Raw genomic sequence first — 19,774 nt, forward strand, 5'->3', positions numbered from 1 at the left:
GATAGAGGACCATTTTACAATCCTAGAAAATTGAAGAATTAAAGGAATATGTGTAGAATTAGACGACCAAAATTACCTGTAATCCTCACATTACTGCAATATATCGTATCTAAAAAATTAAGGTTAATTACATTTTGCAATCCAAATTATGACCGTTTTATACTTTGGAATCTATTTTTTTTTTTTTTTGTCAATTTACCATCTCAACTTTACAAAATCTTATGCTTTGCTATTTATAACTATTTTTCAATCAAGTTTTTTCTTTTCAAAAAAGCATCATATGCAATGCACATGTGATATTTAAGGGTTATGTGATGTAATATTTTTTACATATGCACAACATGTGATTTTTTTTTGCAAAATATAAACAAAAGAAATGATTACATATGGTAAAGTCCAAATATTTTGCAAAGTTGAGATGGTAAGTTAATACGAAAAAAAGTTTTCGTATTAATTATTTTTTATGTCAAGAATTAATTTTTTAAATTATAAAAAAATTATATATAATTATATTAATTTTCAAATGAGGATAATGTAATTATCCCAAAAAAATTGAAAAAAAAAAAAAAAGAAAGAAATTGGACAAAGTAATTGCCTGCCCCACCTAAAATACCAAAGTCATGTCGTTATTAATTGCGAATTTGCATTGCACACCACCACCCATATCCAATCCATCCACAAACCCTACAAATGATGAACCTGTTACCATGGCAGCTTGCAGCCTTGCTTGCTCCACTCATAATTCTTTTGGTTACTGCTTTCTACTATCTGACAAGCACAGGCAACAAAAGAATTCTCGAGAAAAACTTACCCCCGCAGGCAGCCGGAGGATGGCCTGTAATTGGTCACCTGCGTTTGCTCTCCGGGCCCGAGCTACCTCACATAATCCTGTCAGACATGGCAGACAAATACGGCCCGATTTTCAGTATTCGTTTGGGAGTACACAGCGCGCTGATTGTGAGCAGTTGGGAAATAACAAAGGAATGCTTCACCACCAACGATATGATCTTCTGCGACCGGCCAAGAACCGCTGCGATTCAGCACATGAGCTACGATTTCGCCATGTTCGGCCTCGGAAAATACGGCCCCTACTGGAGGGAGCTTCGCAAGATTTCCGTGCAGAAGCTGCTGTCCAACCGCAAGATTGAAACTCTTGGCCATCTATACGTATCCGAAATCAGGGCCCTGATGAGATCGTTGTATAATTCGTGCGTCGACGGGAAAGCGCCGTCCCCGCTGGAAATGAGGAAACTGTTCGGGGACCTGAGCTTGAAAGTGATAGTGAGAGTAGTTGCGGGGAATATTGTTGTAGGGAGTCATGATGAGAAGAAGGGTTTGGAGGAGAAATGGCGTAAGACCATAGGGGAGTTCTTCAGGGCGATGGGGGTTCTGACTGTACCTGATGTGCTCCCGTATTTGAAGTGGTTGGATTGGTTTGGAGGGATGAGCAAAGCGTTTGAGAAGACGGGGAGAATGATGGATAGTTTACTACAAGAGTGGGTGGAGGAGCACAAGACACGCAGCAGAATTTCTGAAAGAGATGAAAGCTTCATGGCGGAGATGATGCGCGTGGCTGATGGGATTGCCGAGGAGTTCCCTGACTATGATGCTGATACGATAACCAAAGCTACGTGCCAGGTAAACAAAATTAAGGCTTAAATATATTTTTTATTATGTAATTTTAGCCCTTTAATATTTTTAAGGACCGTAAAAGAATTTTATAATCTTTTTTGACATTTCATAATTTTGGTCATATATAAATATAAATCTAAGTTCACGATAAAATATAAGAAACCAAGATATAAATCGTAAGAATAAATCATGTAATTTTGACCTCTCGTGGTTCGTTTAAATTGGAGTTTTTGTTTTAATCGGTTTACTTTTACCAACATGGACGAAAAATAAAAAATAAATAAATTGGCACATGATTTATTCCAGCATTTTTTTTAAATTCGGCATTAGAAAACAAAATTGTTAAATGTTAAAAAGTTATAGAACTCTTTTGCAACCCCTAAAACAATAAAGTAGCGATGATCACGTGATTTATTACGATAACTTTGGTAAAATTCAACACCAAAAATACCAAAATTATGAGATATTAAAAAATTATAAAATTATTTTACGATCTTAGAAGAATAAAAAATTATAAATGTTGGCCCATGACTAATTTGGAAGGCCTAAACCCAAACTCCACTGAAATATTATTGAACACAACAAATCAATCACATAATATTATTGAACCTTTTATCACCGAGGCCCACTCATCCAACCCATGCCCAAACCTAACCCGGTTAGTGTATTTATCTCTAACCCTAAAATCATTTTTCATCTCTTTTCTCTCTCTCAAAAATCCGCGGCCGATCTCCCCTCAATGTTGTCTTCTTCTTCCTATGGATCTTCAACAATGGCTTCCCAATGTTCTTTGGGAACACACTAAAACCGCCATCTTCCTCTTCCTTCATCTTTATAAATATTCTCTCCACCTCTCATCTCAAATACACGAAAACACTTTCTAATATTTTGTGATCTTGAAACCTTGATGGTTGTTGAATCCTCTTTGTGATTTCGGTTCTTAGTGAACTTGAGGTGCTTTCTCTTGGTGAGATAAAAGAGCAACCATGGTGGTTTGTGGTTGCCGGCCTTTATTGTGGCCATATGATATGTGGCTCTCTGAGCCGAAATATACATATTGCTGCTTTACTTTATTGTTATTTATTATATGTATATTCATTCTTTTGCACTTTGCAATTCATAATTATTTTTCAACCAAATTTTTTGTCGAAAAACATCACATACAATGCACATGTGATATTTAAGAGTTATGTGAAGTAATATTTTTTACATATGTATAGGATGTAATGTTTTTCCTACAGAAAATCAAGAAAAAAATTATCATTTATGACAAAGTGCAAATTTCATAAAGTTAAAATGGTAAATTAACACAAAAAATAAAAATTTTCAATAGTAAAATGTGAAAACGGGTATATTTCGAATGACAAAACGTAATTATCCTAATAAATATAACGACAGTAGTGAAGCAAATGGTACTGTGAAATAATAATTTTTTTTTTTGCAGACAATGATGTTAGGAGGAAGCGATACAACGTCGGTAACTCTTACATGGACTTTGTGTTTACTGCTCAACAATCAGCACACCCTCAAAAGGGCTCAAGAAGAGCTAGACAAACACATCGGCAGAGAAAGACTGGTAAAGGAATCAGACCTTGAAAAATTAGTCTATATCAAAGCTATAATCAAGGAAACACTACGTATCCAGCCATCTGCACCGCTACTGCCACCGCGAGAATCGGTGGAGGACTGCACTGTGGCAGGCTACCACATCCCGGCCGGCACACGCCTGATAGTGAATATGTGGAAACTCCATCGTGACCCCCGAGTTTGGGATGATCCATTGGAATTCCAGCCTGAAAGGTTTCTAGTCAAACATAAAGAGGTCGATGTTCAAGGAAAACACTATGAATTGCTCCCTTTTGGTGGGGGTAGAAGGATCTGTCCGGGAATTTCTTTCGCCCTTCAGGTAATGGAGTTCGCACTTGCTAGTTTCTTGCACGGGTTTGAGATTGAAAAGTTTTTAGATGATGCGATCGATATGACAGGTAGTTTTGGTTCTACCAATATGAAAGCCAAACCACTCGAAGTCTTTCTCAAGCCAAGATTGTCTCCTGATCTTTATGCTTGACGATTTTATGAAATACGATGTTAATTAATGATTGTAAATTCTGGTAAACATCATCATCAAATATGTAAAAAGATAGTATATTATGTTTGATTTTATTTTTAACTTATTTTGATGTGTTTTGTGAAGATAGAAAGAGAAAAATAAAAATAAATAAATATGTGTTAGAGATAATGTGTATTTTTTAATTTATTTTTGAAGATAATATAAAATAAGTATGGTATGTTTGATGTTGGATAGTAGAAGACAAAAAGTATTGTTCATTGTCAAATCATGTCTCTTTTTACATATATATATATGTATTTGTATGTATATAATTTATTTAGTCGTGAGTTGATTAAATTAAATAGTATTTTATAAGCATAACACTGTTTCAAAAAACTAAAAAATTAGTAAAAAATGGGCAAAATAATTCAAGCCAAATATGAAAATATTTTGGGCCATCTCTAAACCGAAACCAAACACTTTGTATGCTTTTATTATTCATAACTAAACCAAAGATTAAAATGGCATCGATTTACGGAACTTGCCCAATTTTGAACTAGGAATATAAACAGTATAGCTTACCACTACAACCGAAAATAATATTGTGATTAAATAATATATCATATAATTCTAAGTTTTCTCTAAATATATATATATTAATAACAATATTTTTTTATTTTATCACAATATAATTATTAGAGATAAGAGTTGTATGCACATCGCTATAAATAATTAATGATATATTTACTATGAAACACAAATCTGGAGACATGATATGTAATGAAAATTTTGTATATAACATTTGTCACTAAAATTATGAAAATCATTATACTAACAAATGAAGTTTATTTACTTATACACATATAATTAGTGACAATCTTTATATTTTTTACGATTTAAATTCATTTTTTATTTTATAATTTAAGTTATTTGGCATTTTCCTCCTATAATATTTTAGGATAATATTTTGGTCCAACATATTTCTAATTTTTTTTGCCGCTTTAGTTATTTTTTTGCCATAATTTATCATACTCATCGAAAAAATACATATACACCTCACCTGACCTTTTAAATTGAGGCTACTATTTCCTATTGGATTATTTTTTTCCCAACAATTTTTGTCCTTTAATTTCTAGGTTATGATTTTAGTCCTACATCTTTTTAATTTTCTTGATTTCAATTATTTTTTTAGGTTGAGTTCACCCTTTTTGCCGGTGGAGGTGAAAATCGACGAGAAAATAAATTGAAATTGTGAAAATTAAATTAATATCAGACCAAAACGTCTCCCATAAAATTAAAGGACGAAAGGCCAAATAACCTAAATTACGAATTCAAAAAGAGAAAAATGCAATTTACACTACAGACACTACAATCACATAGACAACCAGAATAAAATCCCACAAACACACAACAATCAATAAAAAAAAAAACCCACAATCACACAACTAATTACTGAAATTCCATTAGAACATCAAAAGAATCAAACACCTAGAAAACTAACCAAATATTGGAACATCAATCACACCATATTCACCAAAAAAAATGAATAATCACAAACCACAAAGAATGGTCCAAAAAACTAATTCAAATATCACACCAGTTGCACCCAAGCCACAATCACAAAACTAATTGCAAGACAAAATTAAAACAAATTCCAAGAAACTAGAAATTCAAGAATCATAACCGACAAAAAACAATCCAGAATCACAAACAACATCTCACAATCACAAACTAATTTGAAATAAAAGATCAATCCAAGAAACAAGTTCGAACAATTAAGACAAATTGCACCAAAACCCAATGAGACCACAAACAACATAATCTCATAAACAATCAGAATAAAATCCCACAAATCACATAACAATCAATCAAAAAAGTACCCACATTCACGAAAATTCATAAGACAAACTCGCGATCACAAAAAGTTTAAACATAAACCACAATCACAAGAAGAATACAAATAATCGATAATCACATAAACTATTCAGAAGACAAAAGGTCAATCCAAGAGACAAGTAAAACAATTAAGTCAAATTGCACCAAAACCCACAACAATTCAAGTAACTTCACAAGCCCACAAACAAAAACGATCAAACAATCAAAACTACAAATAGTCACATAAACAATACAAATCCAGAAATCACACAAGAGTTATAAAAAAAACTGTGAATCACAATCAATCACAAGACAAACAACAATCACACGTCAAAATACACTATGAACGACACAATCTCATAAACAATCAGAAAAAAAAATCCCACAAATCACATAACAATCAATCAGAAAAATACCCACATTCACGAAAATTCATAAGACAAACTCGCGATCACAAAAAGAATTAGAACACAAACCACAATCACAAAAAGAATCACAAGACAAACCACAATCACAAAAAAAAAATACAAACAACCGATAATCACATAAACTATTGAGATGACAAAAGGTCTAATCCAAGAGACAAGTTCAAACAATTAAGTCAAATTGCACCAAAACCCACAACAATTCAAGTAACTTTACAAGCCCACAAACAAAAACGATCAAACAATCAAAACTACAAATAGTCACATAAACAATACAAATCCAGAAATCACACAAGAGTTATAAAAAAACTGTGAATCACAATCAATCACAAGACAAACAACAATCACGCGTCAAAATACACTATGAACGACACAATCTCATAAACAATCAGAAAAAAAAATTCCCACAAATCACATAACAATCAATCAGAAAAATACCCACATTCACGAAAATTCATAAGACAAACTCGCGATCGCAAAAAGAATTAGAACACAAACCACAATCACAAAAAGAATCACAAGACAAACCACAATCACAAAAAAAAAATACAAACAACCGATAATCACATAAACTATTGAGATGACAAAAGGTCTAATCCAAGAGACAAGTTCAAACAATTAAGTCAAATTGCACCAAAACCCACAACAATTCAAGTAACTTTACAAGCCCACAAACAAAAACGATCAAACAATCAAAACTACAAATAGTCACATAAACAATACAAATCCAGAAATCACACAACAGTTACAAAAAAAACTGTGAATCATAGTCAATCACAAGACAAACAACAATCACACGTCAAAATACACTATGAACGACACAATCTCATAAACAATCAGAAAAAAAAATCCCACAAATTACATAACAATCAATCAGAAAAATACCCACATTCACAAAAATTCATAAGACAAACTCGCGATCACAAAATGAATTAGAACACAAACCACAATCACAGAAAAAAATACAAACAACCGATAATCACATAAACTATTGAGATGACAAAAGGTCTAATCCAAGAGACAAGTTCAAACAATTAAGTCAAATTGCACCAAAACCCACAACAATTCAAGTAACTTCACAAGCCCACAAACAAAAACGATCAAACAATCAAAATACAAACAGTCACATAAACAATACAAATCCAGAAATCACATAACAATCATAAAAAAATTGTGAATTAGAACACAAACCACAATCATCACAAGACAAACAACAATGAGACGTCAAATTGCACTACGAACGATACAATGTCATAAACAATCAAAATAAAATCCCACAAAATAACATAACAATCAATCAGAAAAATACCCACATTCACGAAAATTCATAAGACAAACTCGCGATCACAAAAAGAATTAGAACACAAACCACAATCACAAAAAGAATCACAAGACAAACCACAATCACAAAAAGGATCACAAGACAAACCACAATCACAAAAAGAATACAAAAAACGACATAAACTATTCAGAAGACAAAAGGTCTAATCCAAGAAACAAGTTCAAACAATCAAGTCAAATTGCACCAAAATCCACAACAATTCAACTTCACAAGCCCACAAACAAAAATGATCAAACAATCAAAATACAAACAGTCACATAAACAAAACAAATCTAGAAATCACACAACAATCATAAAAAAACCGTGAATCACAATCAATCACAAATCACACAACAATCAATAAAAAAGAAACCCACAATCACACGACGAATTACTGAAATTCCATTAGAGTATCAAAAGAATCAAACACCGAGAAAACTAACCAAATATTGGAACATCAATCATACCAAATTCACACAAAAAAATGAATAATCACAACTACAAAGAATGGTCCAAGAAACCAATTCAAATATCACACCAGTTGCACCCAAGCCCACAATCACAAAACTAATTACAAGACAAAATTAAAACAAATTAAAAGAAACTAGAAATTCAAGAATCATAACCGACAAAAAACAATCCAGAATCACAAACAACATCTCACAATCACAAACTAATTTGAAGTAAAAGATCAATCCAAGAAACAAGTTCGAACAATTAAGACAAACTGCACCAAAACCCAAAATAAATTACACAAACAAAACAAACCAACACAACCCTACATCACAAAAACAATCAGAACACAAAAAACGCAAACATATAAATAATTCTAAATAAAACCCCACAGACTAATCACAAAAAACCCAATCACTAACAATCAAAAGACAACAAGAATCAGAAGACATCAATCAGACAATTAACCAAAAAGTCATACCTTGTATGTCAACTGCCAAATTTATCTTACCTTGTTCGAGTCATTCACATTCAGCAAAGTGTGTGACTGAAATGTTGATGTCGTGAACACACACAATCAATCTTGTGTTGGTCCTTTGGTAAGAGCACCTCTCTACAGGAACAAGATATTGATTAAAATATATGCCATGATTCAAAAAATTAAGCAAATCAACCACATGAAAACGTACTGAAGATGCAACTATGTTCCTTTCCATGATGGAAGTGCACGATCACCATAAGCATTGGATTTTCCAACCTTTGAGCTGGTTTTGGATGTTATGGTGCTAAAATCAATCTACCCGATTCGATATTTTCTACAAGCCAACAAGCAGCCATGAAATTCAGATTTGGAAGATAGAAAAACTGTTTCATCTTTTCGATGCGAGCTTACTCGAGTTAGGGCACAAAATGGAATTACCTTGAAAACCCTATACGGTTACAGTTGTTCGACATCAATAGCTAAAGAACCTTGTACATTTTTCACAACTTGTGTCACCTACAAAAGGAACAAATTAGATAAAATTATGATCCCTAAGGAAGTCGAGATCTCTAACAAAGCTTTAGAACTTTGCAGCTTACATGCCATTTCGTGTCCTCAAACCCTGAATATTTCACTAAAGCATGCTTCAGCAGCTTTACGAACATCTAGTTGATTAACCCAAGGGAAAACATTACCATACAATATCATGAGAATATTGAAATAGACGCGCATGCCAACCAGTGAAAACTCTACACGACAAATTTAACTTTGCTGGAGAAAATACCGTCACAGCAGATGCAGAGGGTTTTAGTAAATGTATAGCATGAGGAAAATCGGACAGTCCAGCAAGTTGTCTTGACAAATAGTGAAAAATATCTTTGCGCCCTTACACGCCAAACTTAGTGTCCTTGAATGCGACCTATTAGAAAGAAAAAGCAACAAGGTTGACATGAAGCATGGATGCAAGGAAAAAGAATTTCTGAATAAAAAGAAATCTGCAGCAAGATAGCATACATCAAAAGAGAGTGACCTTTTTCTTCTCGAAATCCAATCACGTACCACACTCAAAGATATAAACAAGCTTTCTATATCTATAGTAATAGGCTTTTGATATATTACAATTGTTCTGATTCTATCAACATTCTTTCTTTTAAATATTTGGGACACAAGAAAAAGTATGGGTAAACATACAGTCGGAAGAATAAGAAAACATAAAGTTTCATAAATATTTACTGAACTTATCCAATAAAACTGTAAAGTAATCTCTACACCTGAGAATGGTAAATAGATAAGTGGATAATAATAAAATTGTTAACAAGGGGATCAAAAGTCAATGCAAACAAATAGACTGCTTCTACTTACCTCAACAACTTTTCCCTTAGCCATTTTGGATGAACTTCAAGACGCAGGTAATAATATCAGCTCCCCGGATGTTCGCGGGACCAAGTGAAACAAACTATGTTCCTGAAAGCATGCTGCAGAATATACATAAAATGTCATGAGATTCCATTTACATTAAATCATATTTTTATCCAATCATATAAAGGAAAAAACAACACATCTTGTGATATTTTCTATTATCAAAAGATGTATTCTCTTCTCATGAAATTTGAGAGGCTCTTAGATGTAAGATTATACCAGTTAGAAAGTAAGAAAAAAAGAAGATCAACTCTAAAGATTCTCTATGTACGAGAAAAGAAAGTTATTTAGTGAACTTTTGACTAGAATGATTTAGTCCAGGGCTCTGGGTCCATGTAAAAATATGCATTATCTGTGTTATGTATTTCTTTGAGATGAGACTAAATCAATGAGACACAATTCCGAATTTCTTTTGGTTAATGAAGACAAGTAAAGAAATTTTATGCCGATGAGATCTCGCATGCAAGCTCATTGTACGTGGAAAGACCAATACAAGAGTTATTGCTAATATCTGAAAGAAATGTGGGAGTAAGTTATTTAATATGGCAAATTCATCAAGCTTGCTGGGGTCATTGAAGAAACCGAGGAGCACTAGGTCTAGTTTGACGACATAAAATAATTTAAACACATCAAATTTTCCTATATTATAGATTGTTATGTACTTCTTTATGTTGCACAAAAACTCAAAGATCCAAAGATTTTACACCCCTGCCTTCTTTATAGCACCACCTACATGTTACAGCACCACCACTTGGTGCAGCCACTCGAGAACAACTGCCTCTACTAATAGAGACTAGCAGCGTAACTCGATAACTAGCAATGTTTAGGCTGCAGTACTGATAAATAATTACATCAATAGCGACACCTATAAAGCATTTAGGTCTCCTACTAACTAAATGGGTAGCAACCGTGACGCCTATACTGAACCGCACTTAGCTGTACTGCTATTCTCAAGCTAACTATAAGCCAATTCATGATTTCTTGCAGATAAATCCTAGTCCTGTGACGAGACTGGAAACCAGATTCTGGAAGCGGTCAGGAGCTATATCTAGTCCTATAACTCTTCTTAGAACTCTTCGCCCTTATCTCTATGCATCAGCTGTGAACGGGTGTAACAAGGCATTGTACGATATATAACTTCATCTCCGTGGATCCTAATGTCTTAACCTAGCAATTAAATATATTCTAGTTAGATATTACCTCCGTATCAGTAAGCACCATTCTTCATGCCCTAACAAGATAATTACTACATAATTCCTAATATGATCCCCTAATCAGTAACCAAAAGATAGATACCAAATCTAGATGGTATATATACATCAAAATCCCACTGTTATTCATCATAGGCTTACAGCTCACCACAAAGGAATAGTCCATATTTCATCACACCTATGCATGTAAGCCTGCTTCCCAACCGAAACAAATTTAATGAAGATTTGGTAGTTTTTTCTCCCGCCCTTTTGTATACATTGCCCATATTTGTTGATTATGTAAGATGAATGCTTGTAACATAAGTAGAAAGGATGAGGTGAAAGTAAATTGAGGTAAAAGAACTCCCATAGGTCAAGCGAATAAGATAATAAAAATTTGTTGATTTAATATCCATAAATATTATTGCACAACAGTATCTTTTGATAAAACAACAATATTACTTAATACCATGCTTGAGAAAATATTAGCAGCTCATGTCGCTTCATGCACCAACATAAGTTCTTGGATTCAGAAGCTGGAATCAAAACTTGTAGAATTGGAACTTGTTGAAGATCAACATCAACAATGCACTCTATTATGAAGCAGCCAGCAAATTTTGAATCATAATTTAAGAGGCTTTTCACATAGTTCCCTAGAGCAATTACAGCGTGATAATCATGTGTGCTAAATTTGGTTAGACACAACTTGCAAAATGGTAAGTAATTCTCTGTATTTGTTGTAACACCAGCTTACCTTTGAAACTTGTCCAGCATCACAACATCCCATTAGGACCCTAAGACTAAATCCAAGTTCCACCCTTTCCAAATCTTTAAAGGAACCTTTACAGGCAGAAAAGCCAACTTAATATCAACTTAATTGCGCAAATGCAAGGTTTTGATTCTATGATTTCAATATTAATATGAAGTACTGGTGGAGTTCAAGTAAATTACGTTTAGCTTCAGATTTTAATAACACACCAACCACTTCAAGATTTGGTCATTATTCCAGAGCTTCTCAAAGATATTCTTATTCTATATTTTTGGTTCAAGTTATCCGCCAACGACTTTCATAACAAGCCAATAAAGTTTTATGCAAGTTTTCAGCAAGCAGACTGAATGATCACCAGCAGTGGTAGTGAGATGATAAAAAGTGTAAAGCACACCAGGAAAAGATAAAAAAGGAGGAAAGAGCATGTAAAGTGAACCAGTATTACCTGTTCCCAAATTAATATGAAGTACTGGTGGAGTTCAAGTAAATTACGTTTAGCTTCAGATTTTAATAACACACCAACCACTTCAAGATTTGGTCATTATTCCAGAGCTTCTCAAAGATATTCTTATTCTATATTTTTGGTTCAAGTTATCCGCCAACGACTTTCATAACAAGCCAATAAAGTTTTATGCAAGTTTTCAGCAAGCAGACTGAATGATCACCAGCAGTGGTAGTGAGATGATAAAAAGTGTAAAGCACACCAGGAAAAGATAAAAAAGGAGGAAAGAGCATGTAAAGTGAACCAGTATTACCTGTTCCCAAATTATATTGTATAGCTTTTGGTTCATTACGAGTTGGCTCAGCAGCAGTAGATATCCTCAGACTAGTTCCAGATCTGTCATCCTGCAAAAACAAGTGAATTATTTTGTTGAATTCATTTGATCAATGACCTATACCCATTGACTGTACAAATGCATACATACTCGGGTAAGAGAAAGGTGACTCTTATTAACATCCTTCTGAGGATGGCTGCAAGATATAATGGCACATTAAAGAACAGATCAGCATCTTGCTTTACTATAAATGAATAATTGATAGTCTTTAAAATTAAAAAAAAAACTGAAGCAAGAAAAAAGTTAGTGAAATGTTAAGTACGAGAAATCATAATTCCATACAAACTAGTCCAGCTTAATAACAATCATCTTCACTTATGTGACTTAAGACCTTGCCCTATTTCACCTCTCCATAGGACAGATGAACATGATAAGGTATTGTGTATCCATAATAACTTTGGAATCAGCAGAAAGTAGACTCAAAGGAACATCACCTGCAATTGCCTGATGATGACAGCAGGTGAGCTAATTGATCAATACCAAGTAGCTGTGACTTGGAATTCAGATTCTTGACAGGTAGATTAAGAAGCCCTTGCTCTGGCATTCTTGCATCAATTTGGATATGAAAACACATGTAATGCAAGTAATTGAACCAGCACACCGGATGGATTAGTGTAGATGCCGAACTATAACCAATATCCTACTCACTAGGAAAGAACAAGCATCTATACAAACCTGCATCAGCTGGTCTTGTTTTAAGTTGTATAGTGTATTGTGCATGACAAATTGGCTCAGCACCAATATAATCTCCTCAAATCAGTACCACATTCGCCATCCTGCATGACAAGGAAAATATTTTTCAATATTATTTCTATCTCCTAAATCCCATTGATTGTATGAATGAAGACATACTCGAGTAACAGAAAGCTGATGCCTCTTTTGGGGATGGCTGCAAGATAGGATGGCACATTAAAAAAAAAACGTGTTAGCATCATGCTTCTAAATAAATGAACAATTGATTATTTGGAAAGGAGTAACCTAGAAAAGTCATTGCAAAAGAGGAGATTCGCAAATCATATGATGCAATTTACTAATTGCATGAAATATCAAATCCTAGGAAATCGTTATACTGACTACAGCTCAAATAATCTGGCTTATGCCATCTATGACCTTCCAACAGTCTACCAAACCATAGCACAGATGGACATCATAGGCATTTAGGGGAAGTTAGTGGTAACTCTAAAACCAGTGCAGGGAGACGGTAGGCTCAAGAGAACATCACCTGCAATAGCTTGAAGATGGCAGCATATGAGCTCATTGATGGACGTCGAGGAGCTGTGAGTTGGAATTGGAATTCAAGTTCCTGACATAAAGCCTAAGAAGCTCCTGCTCATGCATGCTTGCATCTAAGGGGATTAAGAAAAAGTACAAACTTTTAATTTTGAGAGGGTGTCTCACTAAGTTTATTTGGAACATCTTATGAGCTCATATATTACGCTAAAAGTAAGCTTTAGAAATACAGTGATTTTAAGATGATAAAAAATGCAATATTTGAATTCATACGAGTAAAACTCAAAGGTTTTGCCAAAAATCTTAAAAATAAGTTAGGACCCCATTACTTGTCTAAAGGATTCTAACATCTCATTTTGGGAGCTTACAAGCTCATTTACTAAAACTTTAACCAGACATTTTGAGACATTTTATAATTTCTCAAACATTTCACCAGACATTTTACGAGATTATAAGCTCAATCAAACCCCTAAGTAAACTAGAAATTTTTACTTCACATTGTAATAACATATTCACTGTTTAATCCAACATTTGGTCGGTGAGAAGAACGGGTTTCCTTGTGCCAGAGCTCCTAATAAAACTTTGATCCAAATACTTGGTGGATGGAGGCCTATCCATGTTAGTGTTTTGTCTAAAATTTAAAATAATATAAGGGAATCCTAAAGAGCTTTTCAGAAGTTGTAGGTAACGTCCAAGATATATACCAAGCGCATTTAATAAGCAAACTGTGCAATCAGCATACATGGTGAATCACCACTGGATTACTGCTCACTAGGAAACAACAAGAGCAACAAGCATCTAACAAACCTGTATCAGCAGGTTGATGAGTTGGAATGGCAGCAGTCGAGATCCACGAACTAGCACCACATTTGTCATCCTGCAGAACAAGTAACATATTTAATCAACATCATTTTCATCTACAAACCTGCACCATTGATTGTTTAAAATACACACTCGTTTGACAGAAAGCATAGGCTGCTTCTTATATATATTCTCCTTAGGATAACTGCAAGATCGAAGAGGTAAGCATCTTGCATCTGTATAAGGACAAGTAATAATATGTGCAAAAGGAGAAAACCGGAAAAATAACATGATACAAATCAATGATGCAAATCGTAGCATGAATCTAAATTTTGATGAAATATTAATTCCACGGAAATCAGAGTAGTCGTGTCACCTCTGTAACCGAGAGCATTATTTTACAATAACATAAGACCTTCGCAACACAATCACCCCTTCGTAGGGCATAACAAGAAACTGAATAGAATGTCATGATAACTTCAGAATCAGCAAACAGACTGTATATTCGACACAATGTTACCTGCAATTGCTTGAAGATGGCAATAAGCAAAGTAACTGATCAAAGTCCGAAAGCTCCAAGTTCTTGACAGGAAGCTGAAGACACCCTTGGGAATCTGTGGGGCAAAAGATTATAAACTTGCAATCTGAGAACGTCAGATCAAGTGAACTCTACATTTTAGCTTTACGTTGTAATAACATATTCAGTTCAGATCCACAATTTGGTCTTGGGGAGGGGTTTCATTATGCCAGAGTTCCTAATACAATTTTGATTTTAAAAAAATGCTTTAGATGATTGAACCCCCGCCCTTTTTAGTGTTGGTCTAAAGTTTAAATTCTTTCAGAACCAAAGAACTTCTCAAAGATTCTAATGAATTCTCCAAAATACAAATTCAGTTCACATAACCCATCAACTACCCTTTTACAAGACAAAAGGGTACATAGTGGAACAAAAATCAATATACAACTTAGTAGGAACGAGGAAAGAACAATAAGAGGAACAAGCGTCTAACAAACCTCTATCAGCAGGTCCTATTTTGGGTTGAATAGGTCGTGGTGGATGATATGTTGGTTCTGCGGCAGTGGATCTCCTCAAACTTGCACCACCTTTGTCATTCTACAGAATTAGTAAAATATTTTAGCAACATCATTTTTAACAGTATCCTACTATTAGTTGCATAAAATGTTGACATACTCTAGTAACAGAAAGCTGAGGTTCCTATATACTTTCTCCAGTAGGTGGCTGCAAGATAGAACACATTAGCATTTATAAGCCAACAATTCATAAGTTTTCAAATGAAAAATTACCACGCCGGCTGTAACTTAGGAAGTCATTGCAAATCAGGAATTCTCACAAATCATGTTATGCAGTTTATGTAACTTCTAAGTGAAATCAATTCCAGGGAAATCAGAATAGGTATAAAGCACCCGTATAACATCCTTTTAATAGCAATCACCTTCCTTTATATCACCTTTGTAATGAGAACATCACCTAACAAGGACTTTGGAAGAAATTTATAGCATCTTTGCGAGAGACAGATTCAAATAGACAGTAGATTCAGAAGATGTGTTACCTAGAATTTCTTGAAGATGGCAGCACGCAAGCTAATTCATTGACATTTAGAACCACCGAATCAGAATTGAAGTCCCGATCACGACGAACCATATCTACGAGAAAGAAGTTAAAGATTCCCAAGCAAACAGATAAACAGAAAGGGAAAATCCATTGTGATAGTGCAAACAAGATTGGGAAGCCAGGATATAGTATCCTAGGCTATTGAACCAAATTCAAATAGAAGACAAAAGATTGTTTGGAAAAATAGAAAGGCAATAAAATTAGAAACTTGTAGAAATAGCACACAAGGATACTCCCGACGGCTGTTCTATACTGAGGATCAAGAGCTGCATCTATCTCATCGAAAAGATAAAATGGGGCAGGATCACATCGCTGTATGGCAAAGATTAATGCCAAAGCCACCACTGTTTTCTGACCCACAGACAATTGTTTCATCGACTGTGTCTCCCCTTGTCCAGTGAAAGAAACCTAGCATGAGATCATCAAGAAAATAAAAGAAATCAGATCCAGAAGAAACTCAATAGTTACATCAGCAAGCACCGATTCTGAACAGAATAAATGAATCCAAAGTTGTAGATTTTCCAAGTCTAAACATTTTCTGATCCTAAAACATGCTGTGAAATGAGTTTTTGCATAGTCAAAAGCAGTTGAATGCCGACGCCTGTCGTGCTGGCGATGCCAAATGTTATGCAAAATATAAAAAGTTAAAACATGCTGATCCATTAAGGGCTAATTTACTTAGATGGATGGGGTGTACATTGACTGATTAAAAATGTCCCGAAGATAAGGCTTGTGATTAAATCATCATTTGAATATGACATTACTTGATATAAAATGATGAAAGATGAAAGATTATTTAAAGCAGCTGCTAAATACTGTGCTGCCCAAAATGCACTTCAGACCAAAAAAACCAGAGACCAGAGAGATAAACTACTAATTAATATCTTTTGGATTTGTGGGAAAGATTTCTGTGTTTCTGGGTTTGATGGTAATTCTGTAAATTGGCCGAGAAATAAAAGGCAAACATATCATTTTGCAACAGGATCAAAAGTTTCAGCTGAGAAGGATAATTTTGTCACAAAATGGATGCCCCACCCAAAGGTAACAGACTGGAATGTAGAAATGTAAAGAATGGATGAGCCAGGACTATTTTATTTATCCAAGCCCCTCCTTAGATATGAAGAAAGCCTAACAAGATATCTGTGTATCAAAAGATAAGGTGTAGCTACATTCTTGATTAAGAATAAAAACAAAAGACTGCAGAAGAAGTTAATAACATGCCTTCACTTTGACACCAATGTATTTCTCAACCCTTCCCTCTACTTCGGCTGGGCCAGGCTCATCATCATCTTGATCATTATCAACATCATTGTTGTCCTATAAAACAACGACAAAATTACTGATTACAGGAATACCTGTTTAACATAAGTAAAAGTTCCAAAAGAAAGAAAAGGAGAACAATAGATGCTGCAGTTGCCTTCATTAGGAGCAGTGTGGTGGTTAAGTTACCAGTGTCTGAAATCTAGTTAAGAAATGAAAAGGCAAGGTATTTGGAAATTATTAGAGCAAACCACAGGATGATACAACTCTTATCTTTTCATTAGCTATCCCCTGCTTACTTAATATCTTATCCTCAATGTAAAACTTATTGATGGCTTATGCTGATGCACTTTATAATGCATTACTGTTTTCCTGCTACTGCACTAAGAATGCTACTAAATTTCCAAATAAAGAAAAGAGTGCTAAACAATTTCCTCTGAACAGGTAAGCTAACTCAAAACAAAGCAAGATAGCTCGCTGATGAAATTCTTTTTTCTCATCCAGACTTCATATGCCCCTATCCTCACCAACACAGAAAGCAAGCCACATAATAGCGCGCAACGGAATTTGTTTTAGAATTTATGTCTGCATATTTAGGTACACTACTCTCCTCTAAAAACGTGTGCAATTTAAAACCATTTCATCAGCTAAATCGTTTAAGAGAACCAGTTAAAAGAATATAGTGGTATATATGTTGCAGCAAATAACAGCTGTCACTGAAATTGACCTATGATGATAGTATCACGAACCTTTTTCTTCATCATAACTAAAAACCCATGACCTCCTTCCTTGCACAAGTTCGGAGAATACTTCTCGGAAATGCTTAGCCACGCCTTTAAACGTATGCTCAATTGATTCATCCTTCCTCATATCCAAAACTGATATAAGTTCTTTGATTTTCTGCAGAAGAAGAGTAAAGTGTCAAATTAGTAAAATCATTCCCCTGCCACATATGCTAACTACCGCTCAAAAGAAAACATCATAATTGAAGAATAACTTTACCTCATCAGCTGCATCCAGCTCAGCTTGTCTTCTCTGGAGGTCTTCTCGTTGCTCTGTGAAATTAACATATTGATCAAGCGCTTTTTTGTTCACATGGCTGAACTGTTGCAGTTGCTCATTACACTTGTGAAGCTGTTTGTGCAGTTCTTTTATGCTTTTCCTTTTGTACCTAGAATTTGCATTTAAGAAAAACAATTCACCTAAGTGATTCACATTGAAGTACATAACATAAACAATGGAGTAAGATGATCTACACATAACGTGAACAAACAAAATATTTGGTAGTACCTAGAAGGGTCAAAGGAAAAAAGCACAAATAGCATCCTCTGGCAATAGCGCTAAGTACAGAAATACTAGAAATGCCTGATATTCGAACTTCAAATGACTCAGTGCTGGCAATATGATTGTCTAAATGTTGCATGATTCCCATTCCCTTACTGAGATAGTTTCTTCTAAAATCAATGCAATCCCAAGAGAAATTTGTCTATTTAGCTTGGCACAGATCTACCACTTATGCCAGATGAAGCATAAAGCAAGCTTCTTGATTACTAGAATTGCCTACTCATGCATGTTATTCTAAAGTCCAAGTGAACCACCATTATGAATATCTAAGGACCATGATGCAACATCAATGAGAACGTTGAGAAGTGGTAATGGACAAAAGTCTTCATAATCACCTTCACCTTAAGAAACAGACAGACGGTAATACAGCACAAGATACACAACAAGACACTCTTGCTCAAATATTGGTGCAGTTATCAAGCTTCTTGAAGTCTGTCCTGGCCTTATACTGAAGTCTGAAATAGGAGGTTCTAATATTGGCCTTGGCATCATTCTCGAAGCATCACTTTGCTGTAAATTTCCTCTATCTGGCCTTGGACTGAGAGTTTGTAGCATACTACGAAGTCCTGGCATTTGCACTGTGGGGCATAGAGTCTGTAAAATATAATCGACATCTGGGTCCAGCATAACAGAATTAACATTCTGAGACACACTTCCAGCATTCTGAGTTGCCAGACAAGTACGAAAAACCTGGCATAATTGTAGAATTTGGACAGAGATAGAACGGCAGTTAAACAAATTTATATTAAGCAAAACCTTTGATGAAGAGTCTTCTACTGCTTCAGCATGATTTGTGCAATGAGTAGAGTATACACTCCAAAATAACGACCACCATTCTGACAGAAACCCTTTAGAAGGATACAATGCTGCAGAAAGAAATACATGTAGAAATGGCCACAAACAAACTGAAGAAATGGCCATGTCGAGAGAGAGAGACTATATATATATATATAATAATAAAAAGAAACAAACTCAGGTCTCTCTCGGATAAAAGAAGCATCAAGAAGAAAATCAAGAAATTCATCAAGGAAACAAGGGGAGCCGTCGGATCTAGG

The 19,774-nt window shown here is 34.6% G+C and overlaps 2 protein-coding genes across 8 annotated transcripts; one reads left to right on the forward strand and one right to left on the reverse strand.

The window, feature by feature from the left end:
- Window positions 1–642: 642 nt before the first annotated feature.
- LOC105178145 (cytochrome P450 CYP82D47) lies at window positions 643–3,806 on the forward strand. The gene is made up of 2 exons (XM_011101528.3): window positions 643–1,638; window positions 3,077–3,806. Exons 1-2 carry the CDS (start codon window positions 691–693, stop codon window positions 3,698–3,700), a joined length of 1,572 nt encoding a protein of 523 aa, XP_011099830.1. The 5' UTR covers window positions 643–690; the 3' UTR covers window positions 3,701–3,806.
- Window positions 3,046–19,614, reverse strand: LOC105178144 (structural maintenance of chromosomes protein 3-like). Of its 7 annotated transcripts, none has more exons than XM_088884357.1 (22): window positions 19,476–19,614; window positions 19,061–19,333; window positions 18,378–18,546; window positions 18,125–18,275; window positions 17,337–17,432; window positions 16,349–16,523; window positions 16,054–16,147; window positions 15,675–15,722; window positions 15,497–15,596; window positions 15,003–15,096; window positions 14,489–14,558; window positions 13,674–13,797; window positions 13,304–13,340; window positions 12,886–13,227; window positions 12,542–12,587; window positions 12,371–12,461; window positions 9,600–9,712; window positions 9,022–9,156; window positions 8,837–8,902; window positions 8,676–8,753; window positions 8,446–8,571; window positions 3,046–8,369 (listed from the first exon to the last, which is right to left on the reverse strand). In XM_088884357.1, exons 4-9 carry the CDS (start codon window positions 18,233–18,235, stop codon window positions 15,572–15,574), a joined length of 549 nt encoding a protein of 182 aa, XP_088740483.1. In that variant the 5' UTR covers window positions 18,236–18,275; window positions 18,378–18,546; window positions 19,061–19,333; window positions 19,476–19,614; the 3' UTR covers window positions 3,046–8,369; window positions 8,446–8,571; window positions 8,676–8,753; window positions 8,837–8,902; window positions 9,022–9,156; window positions 9,600–9,712; window positions 12,371–12,461; window positions 12,542–12,587; window positions 12,886–13,227; window positions 13,304–13,340; window positions 13,674–13,797; window positions 14,489–14,558; window positions 15,003–15,096; window positions 15,497–15,571. The 7 variants fall into 7 exon arrangements, with proteins under 7 accessions (XP_088740483.1, XP_088740485.1, XP_088740484.1 ...); XM_088884359.1 differs by having other exon boundaries at window positions 12,886–12,988; window positions 13,127–13,227; window positions 19,061–19,548; XM_088884358.1 differs by having other exon boundaries at window positions 12,886–12,996; window positions 13,127–13,227; window positions 19,061–19,548.
- Between the last annotated feature and the right edge of the window lie 160 nt (window positions 19,615–19,774).

Source organism: Sesamum indicum, linkage group LG9 (genome assembly GCF_026168435.1).
Source record: "Sesamum indicum cultivar Baizhima isolate 11 linkage group LG9, ASM2616843v1, whole genome shotgun sequence".
In the NCBI taxonomy this organism is placed as follows: Eukaryota; Viridiplantae; Streptophyta; class Magnoliopsida; order Lamiales; family Pedaliaceae; genus Sesamum; species Sesamum indicum.